The sequence below is a fragment of the Lepisma saccharinum genome, chromosome 4, assembly GCF_977018435.1.
Source record: "Lepisma saccharinum chromosome 4, izLepSacc3.1, whole genome shotgun sequence".
Classification (NCBI taxonomy): domain Eukaryota; kingdom Metazoa; phylum Arthropoda; class Insecta; order Zygentoma; family Lepismatidae; genus Lepisma; species Lepisma saccharinum.
Window position 1 is genome coordinate 80,764,977 of NC_139232.1, and position 21,134 is coordinate 80,786,110.

At 38.6% G+C, this 21,134-nt stretch overlaps 1 protein-coding gene across 4 annotated transcripts in view; it reads left to right on the forward strand.

Moving 5' to 3' along the window:
* The window catches only part of LOC145987231 (choline/ethanolamine kinase-like), a 41,180-nt gene that overhangs the window by 1,963 nt on the left and 18,083 nt on the right, over positions 1-21,134 (forward strand). The window contains exons 1-2 of one of the 4 annotated variants that reach the window (XM_083121753.1): positions 4,129-4,631; positions 7,924-7,950. The exons of 1 other annotated variant lie outside the window; for it this stretch is intronic. Coding sequence is in view for 1 of the 3 variants with exons in the window: in XM_083121751.1 (XP_082977877.1) it covers positions 7,924-7,950 (27 nt within the window). In the remaining 2 variants the exon portion in view is untranslated. Of the gene's footprint in view, positions 1-4,128; positions 4,632-7,923; positions 7,951-21,134 lie in introns of those variants that run through there. 2 more of the 4 variants (XM_083121751.1, XM_083121754.1) reach the window with 2 other exon arrangements.

The following is a 21,134-nucleotide window of genomic DNA, read 5'->3' on the forward strand; positions in this document are numbered from 1 at the left end:
GAATACAAAATTGAATCAAGTTGATCAAAACAACCTTATAGCAAGCACAGTTTGTAAGCAAACAAATAAGTAATATTTTCGTTTCTATTCTCGACCAAAATATTTTAATTAATTCATTCATTCTTCTCTCGCTACTCCCAACTGGTCATAACAACACGAACGCTGTAAAGAAATCTCAAGGAATTTTTTTCTTTAAAGTTGGCAAACCTAAATACTCCTCGTTAGTGCAAACTGTGTTGCGACAAATTATTCTTTTTCTTCGCTTGCAAGCTTGGAGCTGCGTATTCTTTATCGTGCTCAACAATGGGACCTTCATGGATACTTGTTTTTGAACCAGGCAACTGATATCTTGCAAAGCTATGGCAGATCAAAATCGAAATTTGGGCTATGTTTTCCGCACTGTATCTGTCTTGTCCGTTTACGGACATGAATTAGATTTACATCGACGTAATTAGCGATTCTTTAGCAGTGCGAAGGTATTTTCCAAATTTCGCTACGTGGGCAGAGAAGAAAGTTATGAATCTTGTGATTTTATATTGACTTTATTTACGTTGGATGTTTTATTACTTATGAAATCTCGATCTGCAGTTGCGGGGAGACAAGGAAAACAACCCATATGCTCGAAGTTAAATTAATAATAGGATAAAGTTCTATTGTTGATTTAAAGATGACAATGTTGTAATCATAATAATATGTACATGTGACTTGTTTGTTACGTATATTTTTTAGTAATACGTATTTTATTCTAAGGTATTTTGCATGTAATGACAAAACATTCTATTTTTTATCAATTTTTCCGAGAAAAACATACAAATGCATGAACAACTCTTATTTCTGCTCATTAAATGATAGACGTTCTAGCCCTGATTTCATCGATCTTATGAAACTGTTCTCGAGTATTTTGGGCAGATCGTCTATATATAGCACTTCTGGTCAGAAGTCTTGAGTTTTCTCAGATACAGAATTCTCGTCATGAACTGTAGTTGAGAAAAGGGCGGTTGTCCTGAGATACTTCGGAATTGAAGACTTGAACGGTATTCGGTTGAGTGAACAACGTTCGCGATCCCGGTCAGGGTGCGCGAGTATCGGGGAAGTCTTTAGATCTCTGGTCAAGGACTGAGGAGAGAATATAATGGGGGAACCCCCGAATGTATCCTAACCTCCACCCGCATACATTCGAGGGTATGCACATGTCCCAGTGCCTCTGACATAAACTGGGACGGCAGTTGCTCGTTTTACGGTTCACCCAGAAGAAGAAGGCGATGTTCAACACCTAACCGAATATCTTTGAGGTTTTGTATTGACGTTTGTTCCCTTAGATTCTTGGTCAAGAAGGATCGAGAGCCTTCGACACCGAATCACGGCGAACGTCTAAATCTGAGGCTACTGGATAACCCGATCCTTCTGCATGCCCTGACAGGATAACGGAACATATACATGTAGCTGGGGTTTACTTGATACATCACCCGGGCAACGTGGAGTGGGGACGTTACACGCGTAAAGGAAAAATACATTGACAATGCTTAATGACTTCGCCACTTTTCCTCAATACACATCAATATTGATATAATCTGAATAAATTTCGCATAGTTTTTCAAGATTCTTTTTTCCTGAAAGTCTTATACTATAGACCGACCACAAACAAAAGAACCTTCGGCCAGAAGCCTGCTCCACTCTACCCCTTCCCTCCACGCGCGAGTACGATGCACAGGAGTCCAGGTTCTGCGCAGGTTATTTTTGCGTGTTTGGTCCCACTATAGTTGTCCATTATTTTCTGTGCAAGGAGAAAATAAATGAATACTTTCTATTATCCTTTGAAGGAAAGAAAGTCTCTAAATGCACATAGAGTCTTGCCAGTGGCGTAGTGGTAAAGTCGTCCCGGGTTCGATATCTGATGGAGACATATAGTGGTCGATTAGCCTGCCTATCTGTGCAAAAAGTTAACTTGGCTCAAGAAATTTTAACTGTAAATGTGTATGAGAAATAACTGAAAACGCATTGTTTGTAAACATATAATTTCGCCTAATCTATCTGTGTGCCAGGCATTTTCGTCTTACAGCAGGTCAACGTTCTGGGTCGAAAGTCCGTTTGGACGTTGGAACCCGATTAGCTTCAGAAGGGAGTTATCTAGAGTTGGTGTAGTAAGTGACTTTTTTTTTACTGGAAGTGAATATTTTTCTTCGATTACAGTTCTTTTGTGGATTCGCATTAACCAGTGACATAGCGGCTGGAGAATAAGGGGGTGCACTGTACCTCGTTAACATTTTTGGTAGGGGGGTATAATTCCACCAGGCCCGTACCTAGGATTAAATGAGGAGGGTGGAAGGCGGGGGGGGGGGGAGAGCCGAAAGTGTGGAATATCCGCAAGCAATGCTGTTGGAGTATCGACATAGTAGTAGCACTGCAGCTAGACGTACGTTTATAGAGTTGTGATATTCTGGTACAAAGTAACGGAAAAAATTGAACTCACCGATAGCAATCGACAAGCAATAAGCATCACAGTCGCTTACGGCCAAATGCTGTCACACAGTGTGTACACCTTGGTGATTATTGTTTATCTTCAATTCTCAGAAGCATTTCAATCGCACTGAATTCCCAATCTTTTTAAATTTCGTTAAATTTTCAAATCACATAAGGGATACATTTAACGAAAATAAAAAGGCTTAAAATAACAACCACCCGCTTGTTTGGTGCGGGCTGGCACTGAAAAAGTTTTTTCTGTAGTAAATGCTAAGAGCAGATGTCCTCCCCCCTCAAACATATTACTAAGGAAATATATTGTAATTCACCCCCTCACCCGCCTCATCGCACATATTGTAACATGATGCGGTGGTGTATTTTTTTTACATATATTGTATAGAAAAATATATATATGTTGAATTTTATATTATTTTTGAAGAAAAATATCCTCCCCCAAATTTTCATGATGCGGTGTGCACCGTGAGCACCCATCAGAAGAAGTGTAGTTAAATCATGTTGAGCGGCCCGGGTATGAAGTCACGAAAGCGAAATTTTTGTGGGGGGAGACAAGTAGGTTCGTTCATGGCAGAGCAGTAACGTTGCCACGGCTAAATACAGCCTCTGACTACTGTTTACAAACAATGCACATTTAAGAAGACACGTGAGCTTTTTGCAGTGATATGGGGAGTAACTATTTGTGTTGACGAACTAATGTAGATAAGAGTCAGGGTGCGAAATCCTGGGGGGACGGGGGATTTCCCCCGCACCAACAATCTAGGCCTCAAAAATCCCCCCACCAAAAATTTCCGGGGGGGAGAGTTTTTGTTATAACAAACAAAAGATAAGCAATTGTTTTTAATTTCAAATATACTTTACTAAGAATAATATCCAAAAGACACAAAAATTAGTGTAGTTGTGAGTATTGAATGCATTCTCTCGCAAGAGATCATTAACAAATCTACATCAATACGCACAATAAAAGTAAAACAAAAATGCAAGAAATTAACAACTATGAAATCTAATTGATTTATCATAAAGCACAAACTAAACAAAAACTTACACATAATAAAACCACTTGAACTATTTCATAATTTATTAACATCTTTAACCAGTTAGTAAAGAAATTAATTAGCTGCTTTGCAATATCTGACATGTATAAAAGTAACAAATTAATTTCCTTTATGCAATTAATAATACTAGTAATAATAATATATTTTTAATTGAGTAATTTATTTTTACTTTTAATAACATTACAAATATGTATCGTATAATTTACACATATGTTTGTGGGGAGTGGTTTGTAGGTGAAGAACTTTCTTCCCCCACCAGTTTTCAATGATTTCGCACCCTGATAAGAGTTATGAGATACGCACACATATTGAACCAAGAGTATGTTTCGTTTTCTTAGTGGGTTTCATCTGAAGGTTGACCCATTTCTTTGCTCGAATCTCAACTCCTAACTGTGGACTGGAAAGGTATTACGAACTAAAACACTCCAGTCACAATTTGAGGTGTGGGAGATCTTCATGCTTGTCGCTCTCCCGCTTGTTTATTTGCTATGTGACGTAGTGGAAGTGCATGTACGAGTGTACTGTGTACTGTACAAGCAGCGCCAACTGGAAACAACGGAGATTTCTTGATGCTCCAGTGACCGACTTTCGCTCACGCTGATAAGACTTCGGCAGGATCACCCCTCTTCCAGTCGATCTCACAAAATGGGCCAGCGTCTGGGAAGAGTATTCGTCGAGTTCCGGAGAGTGACTGTGTTTTAGGAATTTTCGTTCAACTGCGTGTTACTCCCTGTGTTTCGTCGATGTTTGCTGTGGTCCTGGATATTTAGGGAACTGATTGTACTCCCTTCTCCGTTGATGATCGTCAAATTGAAAATCATCCACTCGTCCGAGGATAGACGGATTGATGTTTTCAAAATCGAGATCTTCATTGAATCCTGTTCAGATGGTAAAAAACCTATGATAACCCCTAGCGTAATCGTCCCTGCGAAGGTTTCGTCGCTACTACCCTTGGTGCAGAAATGGCCTCGTCGCGGATGAGACTCAACTTTGGAGCCAAATCGGTTACTGTACTCATCATCTGGACTACACCCACACTTCGAGGACAATCAAATGGATAGTGGTGGCTTGGTATAGAGAGTTTGCAGAATCAGATTGCAGGTATTTGTCTTCAGTTGTACTTATGACTTAGTTTGCGGAAAGTACAAAAGTAAAGTCGATGGGACGGAATTATTATTATTATATAGTATTATTCACCCCTTTGTTTGGTGAAGTTCAATTGAAAAATATCCATTTCGTTTAGTTATCGACTTTTTGGTTGTACACTTTTGAAGTGGGTCTTCGATAATAAAATATCAATTTTAAAGTTTAAAATACCACTACTATATTTGTTACCAGTTTTGTTTTCCTCGCACAGAAGTGGGAGGATTGATTAATCCTTTTTAATTGATTTTTGATTACTTAAGGTGGTTTTATACCCGAATTTTAATTGCAGCAATGGGGCTGATTGATTGATTATGGAAGTAGGCGAGCGTATATTAGAAACACAGCGTTTTTAAGGACACTATTCTAATAATTCAGAAGTACAGGGGAACTTCTTTAGGAACGAATTTAGGATTTCTTTATAGGAAAAATTGCTATTCACACAGTTCTCCTATTCTTGAGTGTTCTGCACATACCTAAAAGTTGAACTTGATTTCAATCCCATAGAACCGTAATAAATAAATATCAATTAAAACTTCTGAAATGTCCATTTCAAGATGTGCAAATTTTTAAGAAACTGCATCCTTCTGGTACAAATATTTCACGCGCAATCAAGCATTGTATCAACATTTTCAGTGATCCAATATAACTGTTCTCATTTTCAAAACTGAGGTAAACTTGAAACGGAATTCTTTTTTTTGGGGGGGGACTTCCTTGGAGATGTACGGGAATCCTTCTAACATATCGTAGCCAGTCTCGTTCTATCTCGTTCTCGGTCCCGTCTCGGCAAGTTTCAAAGTGTCTTGTCCTGTTCTTTGTCTGTAAAAACAAAGAGGCTTCGTGATCCGTTACATTTGTTTATTCTTCCAATATATTTAATTTAGAACATTTTGCGATGAATATGAATAAAAAAAATACCCTTATAACATATTCCAATCATCCCGACAGTAGCCTCAGTCATAATTTCTTCAACAACATACTTCCACTGTTAATGTTCTTCGCAAGCAAGGTAATCCTGACAGCCTTTCATTGTTTAACACAAAAGTGCATACTTGCTAATATTGATCTGTCTACACACGAACCTCAGTTCCTTGGAAGTTATTTTTATCAGTAGGTTGGAAATGAATAGAACGATGGATGTCCGTCCTCTTCTTGATTCATATCACGAATAGCGTGCAGCAGATTGACAGTGTCAGCCTTATGAACTCACGAATGTCAATAATATAAGGAGAAAGGTGTATTCTTAGTGCAACGTCGATATCGTTGATGTAGAGAGAGATTATTTCCGTAACATCTTTGGCTGTTATGCATTTGAAGCTTCGGAACGAGTCACAACTCCCGAAGCAGCCAATCAACGAAGTGAGCCGCTGACGTTATATCAACACAGAACCTATCGCTAAGCCCCCACTCAGGCTTAGCCCACTAGGCTCGCTAGACAGACTGGCGTAGTCCGCTGGAGATGTTCCGAAAGTAATTCGACTTCTACTGTGTTGCCCCTCTCTTGTTCTTTTCCGCGACATTCTTTGAAAAAAATAATCCTTCTTGATCTAATGTTAAAATTTGTCTTCTGAAAAACTGACGAGGAAATTAATTCTTATTTCTACTTCTTCCAAAGCTAATCCAACTTCTCCCACGTTAGGTTTCCATTCTTTCTTCATTATTGCTTTGCTTTCCAGTTTCGAACTCCAGTTTTTCTTGTTTTTTATCCGTCCCCACCTTTTTTTTTTATCTTTCTCTTTTTCTGACCATGCAACAATGAAATATGATTTCTTTAATTTTCTCCTTGTTATTTCTTTCTACATGTCCAAGCCAACTGATGCGGAGAGATTTTACAATTTTAACAATGTTTTCATGGTTCAATGTAGGCCTACGATTTATCTCATTGTTGTTTCTAATTCCCCATTATTTCTCAATACATATTAATTATTATCAAAGATAATATGTTTTTCTTACTGGTTCCAATTACTGTTTCTTTACTGCCAAGGTACTCCCGGAGTGCGTTTGTGTACTTATTGTTATTTTGCCATTTATTTCCTTTAAACATATTGTTTTTTTATTATCCAATATTTTCTTGAGTTTAATTGGCTTGATTATAAGTATAGATTTATTCTCACGCTGATGATTTTTAAGCTATGACAATTGTAAGTTCGGCAGTGCTATTAATCATTTCATCATCATCATTATTATTATTATGAATTATATTTTTGACGGGCATGAGTGGAATAATTTTAGTTTACATGGTTTAAATATTACTATAACATTAATGTTTGAGTGAATATTTAATGTTTTTGGAGCTGGTAATGTATTTTTTCTATAGTTATTTCTTATAGTAGACATTATATAGAGGCTGATTATAATATTGATAATTTTATTATTGTGATTCTTTTGGTTGAAGGATCCGTAATGTTTTTAATTATTTCACATAATATTATTAGAATTATTTTGTGGTGGGATGGACTAATATTTGTTACGTAATTTTTGTATCAGAACGTGCGTTGATAATAATAAATTATGTCAAATGGAATGATATTGGTGATTAATTTCTGATTGTGAAGTAGTGTTGATTACTAATTTTATTATTATTGTCGACATAACCAGGAGAGGGCACACATTTCCTTTCTACCTGACTTCTTGCACCCATAGTTTTCCCCATTCTCGTTTCGGTCTTTGTACATTCTTATACTTTAGTTACTGCTAGTGTTTATGTATTAATTCGTTTTAATGATATGATCATTGTATTTCCTATATAGGGCAGGATATTATTATTATTATTGTTTTCTATTTTAACAATGTTTGTGACCGAGGTTAGGCTAATTTAGAATATTGAGGAAGATTATTGCGTTGTCTTCTTTGTCATTTGGGATTAATAATAGTAATATTATGTATGGGGTTTAGGGGACTATCCTTCTTTCATTTACTAACCCATGCTTGCTATATTTAAATCTTCATTATTTTGGTGTGCATATTGTCGGGGATATTAAAGATATTCGGTGTATGGGGGGCTAATTAATAAAATTAATCGAACTATTTCTTATAGGTGCCTTTCAAGTCCTGGTCTGTGTGGCATATCCTTTCTTACCTGGGTTTTATTCTAAAGACTTAATTTTTGGTGATTTTAGTTTCTTTTTAAATTGTATTTGTATTTATTTTATTGCAAATTTCTACTGGAATAACAATGTCTTATAATTTTCGATTCAATTATTATTTTGCTGGAAGATCTTATTTTGGCTGTTCATTTAATTTCTTTCAGATATAGGCGGTGGAGTCGTGTGTACAGGTATATATCTAGGTATTAATACTATTAATTTTAACTGTTGTAGGTGGATCATTTTTAAGATATTTAATTTTCCCAATAATACCGCTCCTGGGGTATATAGCATCGACTGTGAGATGCTACGCCATCTGTCTACAACAGGTAAGCTATTTGTTCCTCACCGCTTATCTATCTTTAACATGCTCTGGTTGGAGGATTAATTCCCCACATTTTGGAAGGAGGCTGTTATTGTTCCATTCCGAAGCCAGGTAAAAATCACACCAAAGCTCCTAGTTACAGACCCATCGCTTTGTGTTTGAAAGCTGAACAAGCGTCTTGCCTGGTTCTTGGCAAACTCCTTGATTAGTACTTGTCAATATGGGTTTCTCTCCAACCTTTCCACCCTTGACAATCTTGTTAAGCGGGAAACATATATTCAGGATGCTTTCTTCAACAAGATACATTTGATAGCAACCTTTTTTGACCTCCAAAAGGGCAATGACACAAGGTGGTAATTTAGTGTCCTAGAATACATTTTCTAACCATCATCTACGTCCCGCAAGACAATGTTCTGAGTGTGACTCTGTGTGCTATAGCTGCCAATAGTGCTATGGCAAACATTCTCGCTCCTGTACATATCATTTGTATCGACGACCTCACGACCATTTGTCACTCACGGACTCTCGCGACAGCTTTCCGTCAAATCCAACTGACCATAAATCGTTTGGTGGAGTGATCTTCCCAAACCGGTTTTAGCTTCTCATCAGAGAAATTCGTGTGTGTTCATTATTGTCGTCAACGCACTTGCCACCTTGACCACAACCTGAGCATGGGGAGATCGCCCCTGCGTTTCGTGAATATGGTTCGATTTCTCGGTCTCATTTTCAACAAGAAATTAACCTGGCAATCTCACCTTTGTCAGCTAAAGTTTTCTAGCCTCAGGATTCTCAACCTTCTACATGTTTTGAGTCATACGTCTTCTGGTGCTGATGCAACGGTTCTTTTCCGACTGTACCGCTCACTTATTAGGTCGAAGCTCGAGTATGGACGTGTTGTTTAAGCTTAAGACGAGGAGGGACAATTTCCCCTAGGTCTTTCTCGCTGGGGCAGCTGCCGATCAATGTTGCCAACTTCGCTCTTTTGGAGCCAGATCTGGCTCTTTCGTGCACTCGTTTGACTGTGAACTTTGGCACCCGCCCTCTGCCCCACCATGATGCCACCACTGACTCCGGCCCAGAAAGACCAACCTTTGCCATGAGTGTACATTTTGCATGTGACGTGATATTCATATATAGGCTGCGTCACCCACTCACTTTTTCCTCCCCAGGTATTTTTATATATAGCACTGTGGCTAAGGTGAAGATGACAATATTATTATCCGGGATTCCTTTATTTTCGATTTCATATGAACATCATTGGATTATTGAGATGGGTGATGCCGCCAAATCTAGGCGGTGAAAACTAAGAATAAATTGCCATCACTTTAAAACTAACGGTAACAGCAGCGCCCCCACCCCTCTGACACCTAAAACTACCCTAGGAGGCACTTTATTCAGCCTTCGTTAATCTAGCTCCTTGAAAGTCATCTTTAGCTCTATTAATGGTGAAATGTAGCCCTTTTATGCACATCAGGTTTGGCAACACTGCCAGGATGGCCGTATGAGGCAAGGAGAAATGCATTAGGTTTATGGGACCATTATTTTATTCGTTCTCTCGGGAATATCAAACATCCCATGTCGTAGAAAAGTACATGGACTGAAAAGGACACGTTGAACTATGTCATAGTTGAAGGAAAAGTCGAAACTCGCATTTGATTAGCCGCAATTTGAAGTTGAAGTTAATTTCCCATAAGGAATACATGGGGTTCTGTAAATACTTAATCATATTTTTCAAACATCGTGTCTAGCTTACTAATCAAGTTGAAAAACAGTTTCCACTTTCAACATGGAGAGAAATTCATATTCTCGTGCATACTAAACCTTTTTTTAAATAGCAGTGCCCAATCCGACGATATTGAAATAAATGCACAACTAGTGCGTAATTGTCCCTCCTCGCCTTAACACCCAGAGAGAGCTACAGAACTTCTGTTGTCTGCTTCTATTGAAATCAAATGGTGCAACGCCCACTACAGGGAAACGCACGGAACCTGCAGGCTCAATGGGCGTCAAGTTTCATACTCCTCTGTTCGCCTTCTCGGCTTCGCATCCTCGACACCGTTCATCTAAGATGCTGGTATTCGTCTGTGTTCCCGTGCATTTCGAACCAGTCTAGTCGCCAGCTTGTAGCCGTCGTCCCCATAGGCGTACGCAGGCCCTCTGATTATGGGGGGGGGGGGGCAAAGCCTCGATGAAAGTTCAGTCGGGAAAGAAAAACCTCATTTTTTCTCACGATGGCCTAATGCAGCAACATAGAGGCACCATAATGAATAAATAAATTGTCGTCTCTGAAATGTGCTGCGGTCCATTTCGTCCAAACAATTGCGTTCATCTCTCTCTCTGGGAATTTACAATGAATTACAGGAAACAACAACCTTGCGAGCGAAGCGAAGAAAATTTTTGGATCCAAATTTTTGTAAACTGAATACAATATTGATTTAATATGGCACAGAAAATTTCATGGCCCGCCGTGTCATTCTTTCACATTTTTTTTTATTTCGGCGACTAGGACGAACTCCGCCGCCCCTAGCTAACGGCTCTAAACTTGACAAGAATGTAAGAGAAGCAAATATTGCGAGCAAGAAAATTTTACGAAATGCATTTTTATTTGTACAAAATTTGATATCAGGGGGGGGAGCAATTTCCCCCTGCAGATGCTCTTATATTTCACACATATAATTTGATTTCAGTCATAGTAATTTACATTAATGCGATAATTTCAAATTCAAGTGGTGTTCTTTGAGGGGTAGCACTATTATCGGGGTAATATGCCCCATGGAAAAAGACCTTGCTTGTCCCTCCGTGGGAAAAAAATCTGCGGACGTCCATGATTAGGGAGGGCAATTCCTACCCCCCTCTTGCCCCCTGTTCGCACGCCTATGGTCGTCCCTACGAAGGCAACGATTCATTCTTAACTACTACCTCCATCTAATATGTCCTTTCAGCACTTTGTGCTGAAAACCCTAAATCTATATCCATCAATCACTGTTCACACGTGCAAGGTAACAATCTATATCGCATAACTATCAATATATGAAGTTACATATTGAGTATCTAATGCAGTTACGACGTAAAGCAAGGCAAAACTGGTTTATTTTGGCCAAATCCATTTCTTTACTCGTTTTAATTAGAGGGGGGTGTCAACTAAGTAATGCGGATTACGTTTTACATTGCTATTCGCTAAGACACGATATGTTGCGGAACACACTGGCATTATTATTATCTTAAACGTTAGGTAGATAATCCCAGGTTACACTTCTTGGTTTATAACCTCAAGGACGAGTATTATCTCTCCGTTGTCAAGGTTGAGGTAATCACTAGACACAAAGGAAATAAAAATTTAAGTAGAAACCTTAACTCAATATCACCACCGAAATTATCAGCCCGGGCACGGGTGATACTTGTGGGTTTATCTTCATCTAACAATCAGTCATCATGAACGTCGCGATTATCCGACCAACACAAAATGAAAAAGTTCGTTGAGTTTAATAGTTTCCTGTGCTCATAGAAGCTCTGTATAGTCAAAGGGTCTATTTGATTACCACGAAGCCTAAGTGACCTTAAAATAACAAGAGGAATCACAGGGTATCCCAGACGAGAAATCAAATTTCCTTCACCTCAGTTCGAAAAGAGTTACTTAATAGTATTTTTTAAAGCTGGATTAGAGGGCTGCTTTAACAACAGTCACTGGTTTGATTTGAGTTGCTTTTTGCTATTTGTTCTTCCACTTTTGGCTAATCGCGACGACGAGGATGAGTTATGATATCCCCTCGATCATTATAAACACAGCGTTTTCTCCTCTAGAGACTACAATTTTCAATCAGCTTGAATTCCACGTTTTTCTCCTTCTCTTGATGGAGTTTATTTCCAGCATTATTATTAAGTGAAACGGCATCTTGTTTCATCTCATTACAGAGTCATTGATTCTTTCTTCTGCTATCTGTGTAGAGAACAAGTTACTTAGCACTCGCAGAATAAGTACAACCTTGAGTGTAATGATAAGACACTGAAACGAAACATGTGTTTGTGTTTTAGCTATTTCTCACCGGCGATAAGTTTTCATGAACGACAAATTCTAACCTGCCAGTGTATTTTTTTATATTATTATTATTTTAAGAGAGTAACCATCGAGCTTGAGCCAAACCAAAATTGTTTCCGACACTAAATTTCGAAGTTATCGCTTGTAGATTAATACGTCATGCCGTAAAGTTTAAACACTCTTATTCATTAATTCAAAGGTGGAGCAACTCGGGCACACCCTGGTGCTTCAAATTAAGCATCTAATATGATTTTTCCCGACTTGTTTTTGGGCATATTTAAAAATATCCAAAATTACTGAAATCATATTCTAAACAAAGCATTACATAAAAATCGTGTTCAAATATTTCAATCAAAAGTAGTTAATCATTTAATTATAGAATTAAATCACGGAATGATTATATTATTTTATATGAAGCAATGCAAATTAACTAAAGCGTCTAAATTCAATGAAAAGTAAACAAAACAGAATCATGATAGAGAATGTTATTGGATATGATTATAAAATGCCACGATGATAGGTAAAATAGTTTTATATTGAGCACACCCATTTTTGTAAATGAACGTCGCACTAGAGGCGCATCGGAAATGAAAGAAATACTAATTTAGAAACTTTTATGAGCCTCCCATAATTCTTGATTTTTAACCTTCAACATGTTGTTGATTGCTCTTAGATAATAATACGAAATATTTAAATGTTTATTAATTGTAATAATATTTATATTGTGATCATATATGACATCTGTTCTTCAGACTAAGGGACAAAAAAACCTTTGATTTTTTTTCAGAATGCTGACATTTTGGTTATGGGCCCCGCGTAATTGTAGGCTCCAGGTTCCGCACCTACTTAGGCCCGGCCCTGCGTTCTGTTTTGTTTCTGGCGATCTATATTCGCTGTGTATTAATGCGATCGAGCTTATGGACTGCAACACACGCTACAATCTGCCCGCCTTGAAATGTAAACGTAAATATACATTAATGCCATCTCTGTAGCATACACACGCGCGTGCGCGTACCTAAGTAAATAGTGTTACGACTGATATACGTGCTCGTATCCTTGAATTCAGTGTATATTAACTGTCCACGAATGTCCAGTTTTACTCCAACTTTGCGAGGTAAAAACCGAAAATAAGTACAACCAACGGCGAAAGAAACAGTAGGCGAATTGTTCATCACCATTTTCATTCGGTCTGTATTACACAGTGAGATGACTAGGGCTCGGATAAATATGCATTTTGCATATTGCATATGCAAATGCATATTTAAAGATATTAAACTAAAAATGCATATTTCATATGCAGGAGCATATTTGTATGAAAATAAGTTGATGTTGTGCATATTTTTCTTCTCCTCGCTTCTCTTATTTTCTTTATCTTTTCTCTGTCTTTCTTCTTTCAACAACTTCAAACAAGCATCAAAATTATAGAAGACGTTAAAGAGGCCCTCGCCCAGGTTGAAGGTCCTGTGTATGTACAGAAATTGGATGCAGTATTGAAAAAGAACAGTGGGTATGCAACAATGGTGAAAGAAGTTTGCAAAATTCTGCATACAAATGGACAACGTGTGGATGATCTGAACTTGATGTGTCCGACTTTGTTACCCTAAAATACAGTCCACTTGTATCTTGCGAGTGGAACGTGTTTTTTTCTGAATATAAGGCTATTCTAGCTGAAAACAGAAGGAGTTTCAAGTTCGAAAATTTGAGACAACATGTTGTTATCAAATGCAACCATGATCTTGATCTGTAATGTATTGTATTTCATCTAACACAGAACATATTATTTTTTTAAAAAACCTATGTAGTGAATGAGCGTTGAGAATAATGCATACTCATTGCCTGGCATGTAATCTTTCATAGTTTGTAATCATACAGCATTTATAAATTAAACGGGTTTTTAAAGTGCATATTTAAATGCATATTTTACACTTTTTAGTGCGTATTTTGCGTTTTTTAGTGCATAACTATCCGAGCTCTAGTGATGACAATGAATTGAAATAAAGACGTCAATAAGCAGAGGGCAATCAATGCCTGCTTCGAACCAACAGAGTTTCATTCCTCAAAACAACACAGGATGTAGAAAAAAAGTAATGAAAATAACGGCTACAATTTTCTTTGCCGTTGACTGTACATGAAATAATTTTAAAAAATGATTTGTATAGTTTGAGCCATGTTTAAACTGAATGATCAAACTGCAGGAAAGTCCGTCACCGAGATTTCCGAAGATAAGCCTGTTAACACAGGGTACAACAACAAAACCTGACGGTTTTAATTACAAATGAAAACAAATCTCTTTCATACAATGAAGTCCATTTAATACATGTTGTAATACGTCTCAAAGCATTTTAGGAAAATAATATGAGAGGCAGTTTCATGCAATTTCTTGACAAGAACAGTTTGAAAAGCACACCTGTGAGGCGCGGCAACTGAATATGACTGTTTTTAAAATCAACACTGAACGGAAGTTGCTCGAAGTAACGACATTCACCGTAATCTGCATGTTCCCAGTCGTAATAACATTTTACTGTCGGTAAGGAACTTCAGGGAGACGGCATCAGTAATGACAAGAACACCTGGTAAGGTTGGAAATCCCGAGAACATTGAACGAGTACAGGTCTCTGTTTTGAAGTCATTCAAAAAATGAACTGTCCTTGTCAAGGAACTGCATGAAACTGCCTCTCATGTTATTTTCCTAATGCTTTGAGATGTAGTACAACATGTATTAAATGGACTTCGTTGCAGGAAAGGGTTTCGTTTTTATTTGTAATTAAAAACCGCCAGGTTTAGTTGCCGGACCCTTTATTTGATGATTACACTGACGAACAAATTCAAACTTTTTTTTGCTCCTTTGAACGAAAATAGGTGATTATTTATAATTCGACCCCGCTGAATCCAAATCTGAAAGTAGAAATGCTGTATCACCGATCGTTTTCCCTGGGTTTTCATTTTTTGTTTTTAATAAAAATTTAATTCCCTTTGTAATAATACATCGAAATTTGAAATTATTTTTGTTTGTTTGCTCATGAAATAAGATTTAAATATTGAAGTGAATAACTATGAAATATTAAAAATAATAAAAATATATATAGGACCGATTTTGACTGTTCAATGAAGAAATTTCGTGCAAAAAAAAGGAAAAAACACATTCTTACATTTTCAAAATTTCTTTCTTGAACTCTACCGTTTGTAACTGCCACCAGAAAGCTCTTCCTAGAGGTTCCAACAGTAGTCTGCTAACATGTTCTGTACCGATTTTCCTGCATATCGTTTCTCCATGACAGAAATATCCTGGTGAAATCTCTCGCCGCATTCGTCACTAACCGCGCCCAAATTAGGGGGAAAAGAGACCAAATGCGAATGTAAAAAGTGAATTTTCAAGGACATATTGCACCCCATGCGCTGATAACACTTCAACAAGTTCTTAACAAGTTCCTTGTAGTTGTCAGCTTTCACATTTCCAAGAAAATTGCAGCATACTTGTCTGAAAGCTAACCATGCCCATATCTCTTTTTCTGTTAGCAATTCCACAAAGTTATCATGAATGATCTCACGTATTTGCAGCCCAAAAAAATATGCCTTCTTTTAACTTACTATCACTGAGTTTAGGAAATGTTTTTCTCAAGTACCCAAAACCTCACCGTGTTTATCCAAAGCCTTAACAAAATTTTTCATCAGCCCTAACTTTATACGCAACGGCGGTAACAAAATCTTGTCTTTCTCAAGTAGAGGGTGACTCCTAACATTCTTCTCTCCAGGAATTAAGTTTTTTCGTATGGGCCAATCCACAATGTTGTAATATTTATTCACGCATTTGCTTGACATGGCGAACTCATTTATTAAGTTATAATATATTTCTTTAAAAAAAAAAAAAATATGAATGCTCTAATCGTTTTGTTAAAATACAACTTACAATTCACTTCACTATACACAATATTAAATTCACAATTTCACGAACATACACAAACATAAAGTACGGCTACTCGGGAAGTTATCGGAAAGGAAGTTAAGACTCGACTAACCCAGAAAAGAACAAATTTTAACAGAGAAACAGGAAATTACTCTACTGCCAGATGTTTCCTCCACGAAATACACAAGGAACCAAACGTTAAGCCGGAAGCGGAGCAGCAGGGTGCGGAGACCTGAAACCATAAAACTATAAAATGTAGGTGTTCTGCAAAAAAATTAGGTGATACAGGAAAACGGATGCGATATTCGTTATCAGCACATCTGAATACATAAAGATCACTTAGTTTTATTTAAAGGAGTATTTCATTGTTTATCAGTGTTATCCGCCTTTGAATCACCCTATACTTTCGCAGGCGACAAATTAGTCATTGCTTAGACTCAGCAGTGGCTTGTAATTTGCAGACCACACCTGCAACTTGAATGCCAGATTGATTACGCCTTTGTTAGGAATGTTTTTCCAGGCGACATTGTTAGCTTATCCCGCGACCTATGCACGAGTGATAAGCTTACTCAGCTTGTACCAGTACCAGTTATTCGAGGAACAATCCTTATTCATGGAAGAACAATGATGTTGTTCATATAATGAGCGCGATTCTTTTTAAAAATGTTGTAATATGCGTAGCTTAGGAGGAAAGAGAACTAAATGGTGGAAGTAACAAATATTATGATAAGCTGTGATGATAAGAGCCCCGCGGTGGGTGTTGGGCATAGAGCGAGGTACGTGGTGCCATTAAACAGTTGGTTTCGTACCATGATCATTAAGGAACCTTTGTCCTAACCATTGTTAACTTTGTAATGTTTACAATCTACAAATGTTTCAAATGATGGAGTTGAAAAGTATGACTATAAAGTTTCCGCAAAAAACAACGCTTTCAGCATACCAGAAGGCACATTTTAGCCTTGGTTCTCTATAAACTATTGGCCCAGTTCCTATTAGCCTATGGATTTAAACTTTGGCCAACATCCCTAAATTTGATTTTTCAAATTTTATTTTTGTTATTTAGCGTAACTTTTCTGTCATTTTTGGCTAATCGCTACGATGAGAATGATATGATGAAATTAATGAAGGGACACTCGCAAGGAACCACGCCCAGGCTGGGATTCGAACCCGGGTCCCCTGGCGTGGTAGCGCACTATGCTAACCACTCGTACGCGGAGGTCGGCAAACACTCCTGAAGTAGGTGTCGTGAAAGATAAGGCTTTCCCTTCTTGTGTTTGAATAAGTAGCAAACAATCTGTAAAAAAAGAAAACGTAGGATAGCTGAGTTATTAATTAGAAAGACATTTGTTAGTGGCTGGAAGTTGCGAGAAAATAATCTCTCGTTTATTGTAAGATTGCAAGGTAAAAGCAAATCCATAACCAATTGGAGCAATTTACGTCTTATTACAACCCATCATGGAAGTACAGCGCCACATTTCAACCTGGTGGCGGAAACTTGAACTATATTTTTAGCGCCAACCTCTTCCCCATGGTCTGCATAGTGGATTCACAAAATTTCAGAGTTCTACGATGCCTCAAGCAGGGGCTCTGAGTTGGGTAACTAATTCTGGCCACCGGGTACACGTATGGCATCGCCATTGTAACGATAACAAAATATAATCGCAGATATCTTCGGTAAGTAGCTAATTTGAGAAAATTCACCTGGGCCGACCGATGCAGGAAAGAATGTTTGTCTTTGCGGAAGTTAAAATTTCTTTTCAAGTCATAATGCTTAGGAGCTGCTCTTAACGCAAGTGTCACCAACACTGATATGTATGGATTAGACTTAGTACATTCTCAGCGATAGACGAACATGACCTACAGAATCGTGATAAATGTTTGAAGGAAATGCATTTCTTTATCGCCCGAAACTTACATCCAGCATTTCTTATCAGATGGTGCTATCAGCTCAATTATGCTTTGCCCGCAATTCGGGATGCTTTATCCCCTAGTATTTATCACTTGATGAAGGTTACATTGCGGAAATTCCTGCATGAAATCGTGAAGTTAATCTATGCACGATAACAACACCCTTAATAAATCTTATCTTAATCTTATATCTCTTATCCGGATTAATGCGTGGATATTGGATGACATCTCCTAATTAAAGCTCATGTAATGGAATTCTCCGAATGCATTCTGTTGTTTTAAGCATGGGCGTAACTAAGGACCTAACTTAGGGGGGGGGGGGCAGAATCGAACATAAGGCTTAATTTTGGGGTGTAGAATCGAACTTGGAGCTTAACTTGTTGAGGGAGGGGTAGAATCGAACTTAGGGCCCAACTTTGGGGGGCAAAATTGAACTTGGGGCTTAACTTGGGGGGATAAAATCGTATTTGGGAACCAACTTTGGTGGGGGGCAGAATCAAACTTGGGACCTAACTTGGCGGGGGGAGGGGGCAGAATCGAACTTAGAGGGAGTAAAATCGAACCTGGGGCCTTGCTTTTTGCGGCAGAATCGAACTTAGGCCTAACTTTGGGGGTAGAATCGAATTTGGGACCTACTTTGATGGGCAGAATCAAACTTGGGGCCTAAGTTGGTGGGGGTGCAGAATCGAACTGGGGGGGTAAATCGAACTTGCTGCCTAACTTTGGGGCTTAGAATAAAACTTGGTTCCTAACTTTGAGGGGCAGAATCGAACTTGGGGCTTAACTTGGGGGGGGGGGGAGAAGAATCGAAAGCCTTCGATTCCACAAAAAAATCGTTCAGGATAATTTGTAATATAACGGTTACATGTGCGAAATCACAAGAAATACTGTTTAATACTTTTCTCTTAAGGTCTCGGAAGGTTAACAGAAATACCAATAACTTGTACATTTTAATAAACCTGAAAATTTTTGGGCGGGGTAAGTGCCCACCCTTCCCTACGCCAAGTTACGCCTATGGTTTTAAGGATGTTAAGTTAGTGCCTCTAAGAAGAACTGACGAAGTTAGGTTTTAGACCAGGGACATATTTTTACAGCTCCAGGCGAGACCGAAACAGTCGTGAGGTTTCGCCTCATTTCATTTGATCGTTGTCGTTAGGGCGTCTGACTACCATGCGAGAGATCCGGGTTCGATCCCCGGCTGGGGAGAACCGAGATTTTTTCCACTTGTTCAAGCGGCTCCGGCGCCCACCCAGCGACGTTTAAAGTGGGTACCTGGAGGAAACTCTGGGGACGTAATGGCGGCTAGGGGCATGGTGCTGATCATATCACCTCCGCCTTCGGCTGTGATGAAGAAAGTGTGGGGCCCTATCTCCACACCCCGTATACGCCTTCATGGCGTGGTGCAAAGCACAGGGGGGCCTTCCCCATGGCGCAGTGGTAGCGTCATTGCCTTGTAATCCAGGGGTCCCGGGTTCGATACCCGGTGGAGGCACAAGTGGTTCGGATCCCACTTTAAACTGTAGGTCCAGTCCCGATTAGCCTTACTGTGCATAAAGTGGACTTAAAACACCAACTCAAACCAAACCAAAGCACAGGGAGCACTTTACTTTTACGTTGGTAGTAACCAGGGCACGGAAGTTGATGAAAACCAATCTTTATTTCGGGTACTTGAGGATGATGCTAAACATACATACCATATCATGGAGTTTTGGACTTTTAACCACTGTTAATTTTTACAAAAAAAAATAAATAATTTTTTTACCTACGTTTCGGAGGCCGAATCTGCCTCCGTCTTCAGGGTAGGTAAAACGTAGGTAAATTTTTTTTTTTTTTTTTTTTGTAAAAATTAACAGTGGTTAAAAGTCCAAAACTCCATGATGAATAAATCACCACTGATTAGCTACAAAGAAGAATACATACCATAGGCTAGAAAAGTTGCCGTGCAGGCTAAATGATTAAAAGTTTTATTGATAACATGTTTATTTAAGCAAATGAGAGGTACAAACATTTGGACATGAATATTTTTTATGTTGCCACAAAAATTACAATATGTTAAAGTTTGTAAATATTAATAAGAAATTTAGCCTAGGTCTTAATTCCAAAGCAGTGGCTAATCTAATGTTTGCAAATGCCACAAGAAAAATAGCAAATATTGTCCTGATCAGCACATTCGATATGTATCAAACACGTTGGGATACTGCACCCAGCACTCTGCAACCTCTTGACCAAAGTCCAGTCTCTCCCTTGTTTACATATAAACTATTTTCTTGTTGACCTCTGAGAAGCACTTAACTTCCTACATCCCTTGATTGTTTTACCTCGTGTTTGATCTATTTCATCATTACTTTCTTTTTACTTTTCAGTTCAAGCAGCCGTTTCTTCTCCTCAATTCATTTTTTTAAGGTTATGACGTGAGAATCTGATTCCTGTATTCATTGCTTTCTCGTTTTCGTCTTTACCTCTCTGAAGCTTTCTGTGTATGAGAAATTTCGTTCACAATATGCCAGAAATGACATGAAGATGTATGTGAGTCATTGATATACAGATGGGGGACAAAATAATACGAACACCTGTGAATGTAGAGAAAATCTTTATTAATAGGGGGTTGGACCACCCTGTGACTGAAGTACACTTTGTATGCGACGTGGGATGGATGCATAGAGGTCATGCACAATGTTTAAGGGAATATGGAGCCATTCTTCCTCCAGAGCAGTCTCCAATTCCGAAAGTGTGGCTGGAGGCGGACTTCGAGCACGAAGTTTGGACTCCAAATATCCCCACAAATGTTCTATAATGTTCAGGTCAGGAGACTGTGGGGGCCATTCAAGATGTCCTACTTCATCGTCATGTTCTTCAAACCATGTTTGGACAGACCCAGCAGTGTGGATAGGAGCGTTGTCGTCTTGAAAAAGCGGTCGGTCCCCAGGAAATAAAGTCTGGACAGAAGGATGGAGATGATCCCTCAGAATGCTGCGATAGTGACTGGCATTGATCTTCCCATGCAGAAAAACAAGTGGTCCCACACCATGCCAAGATATCGCGCCCCATACCATAATGGACCCATCTCCATGCTTCACAGTCGGCAAGAGGCAGTCAGGATGAAATGCATCTCGAGGCGTTCTCCACACATAAACGCGCCCCGTGGTCTGAAATAACGTGAATGTTGATTCATCAGACCAGATGACTTGTTGCCACTGCAGTG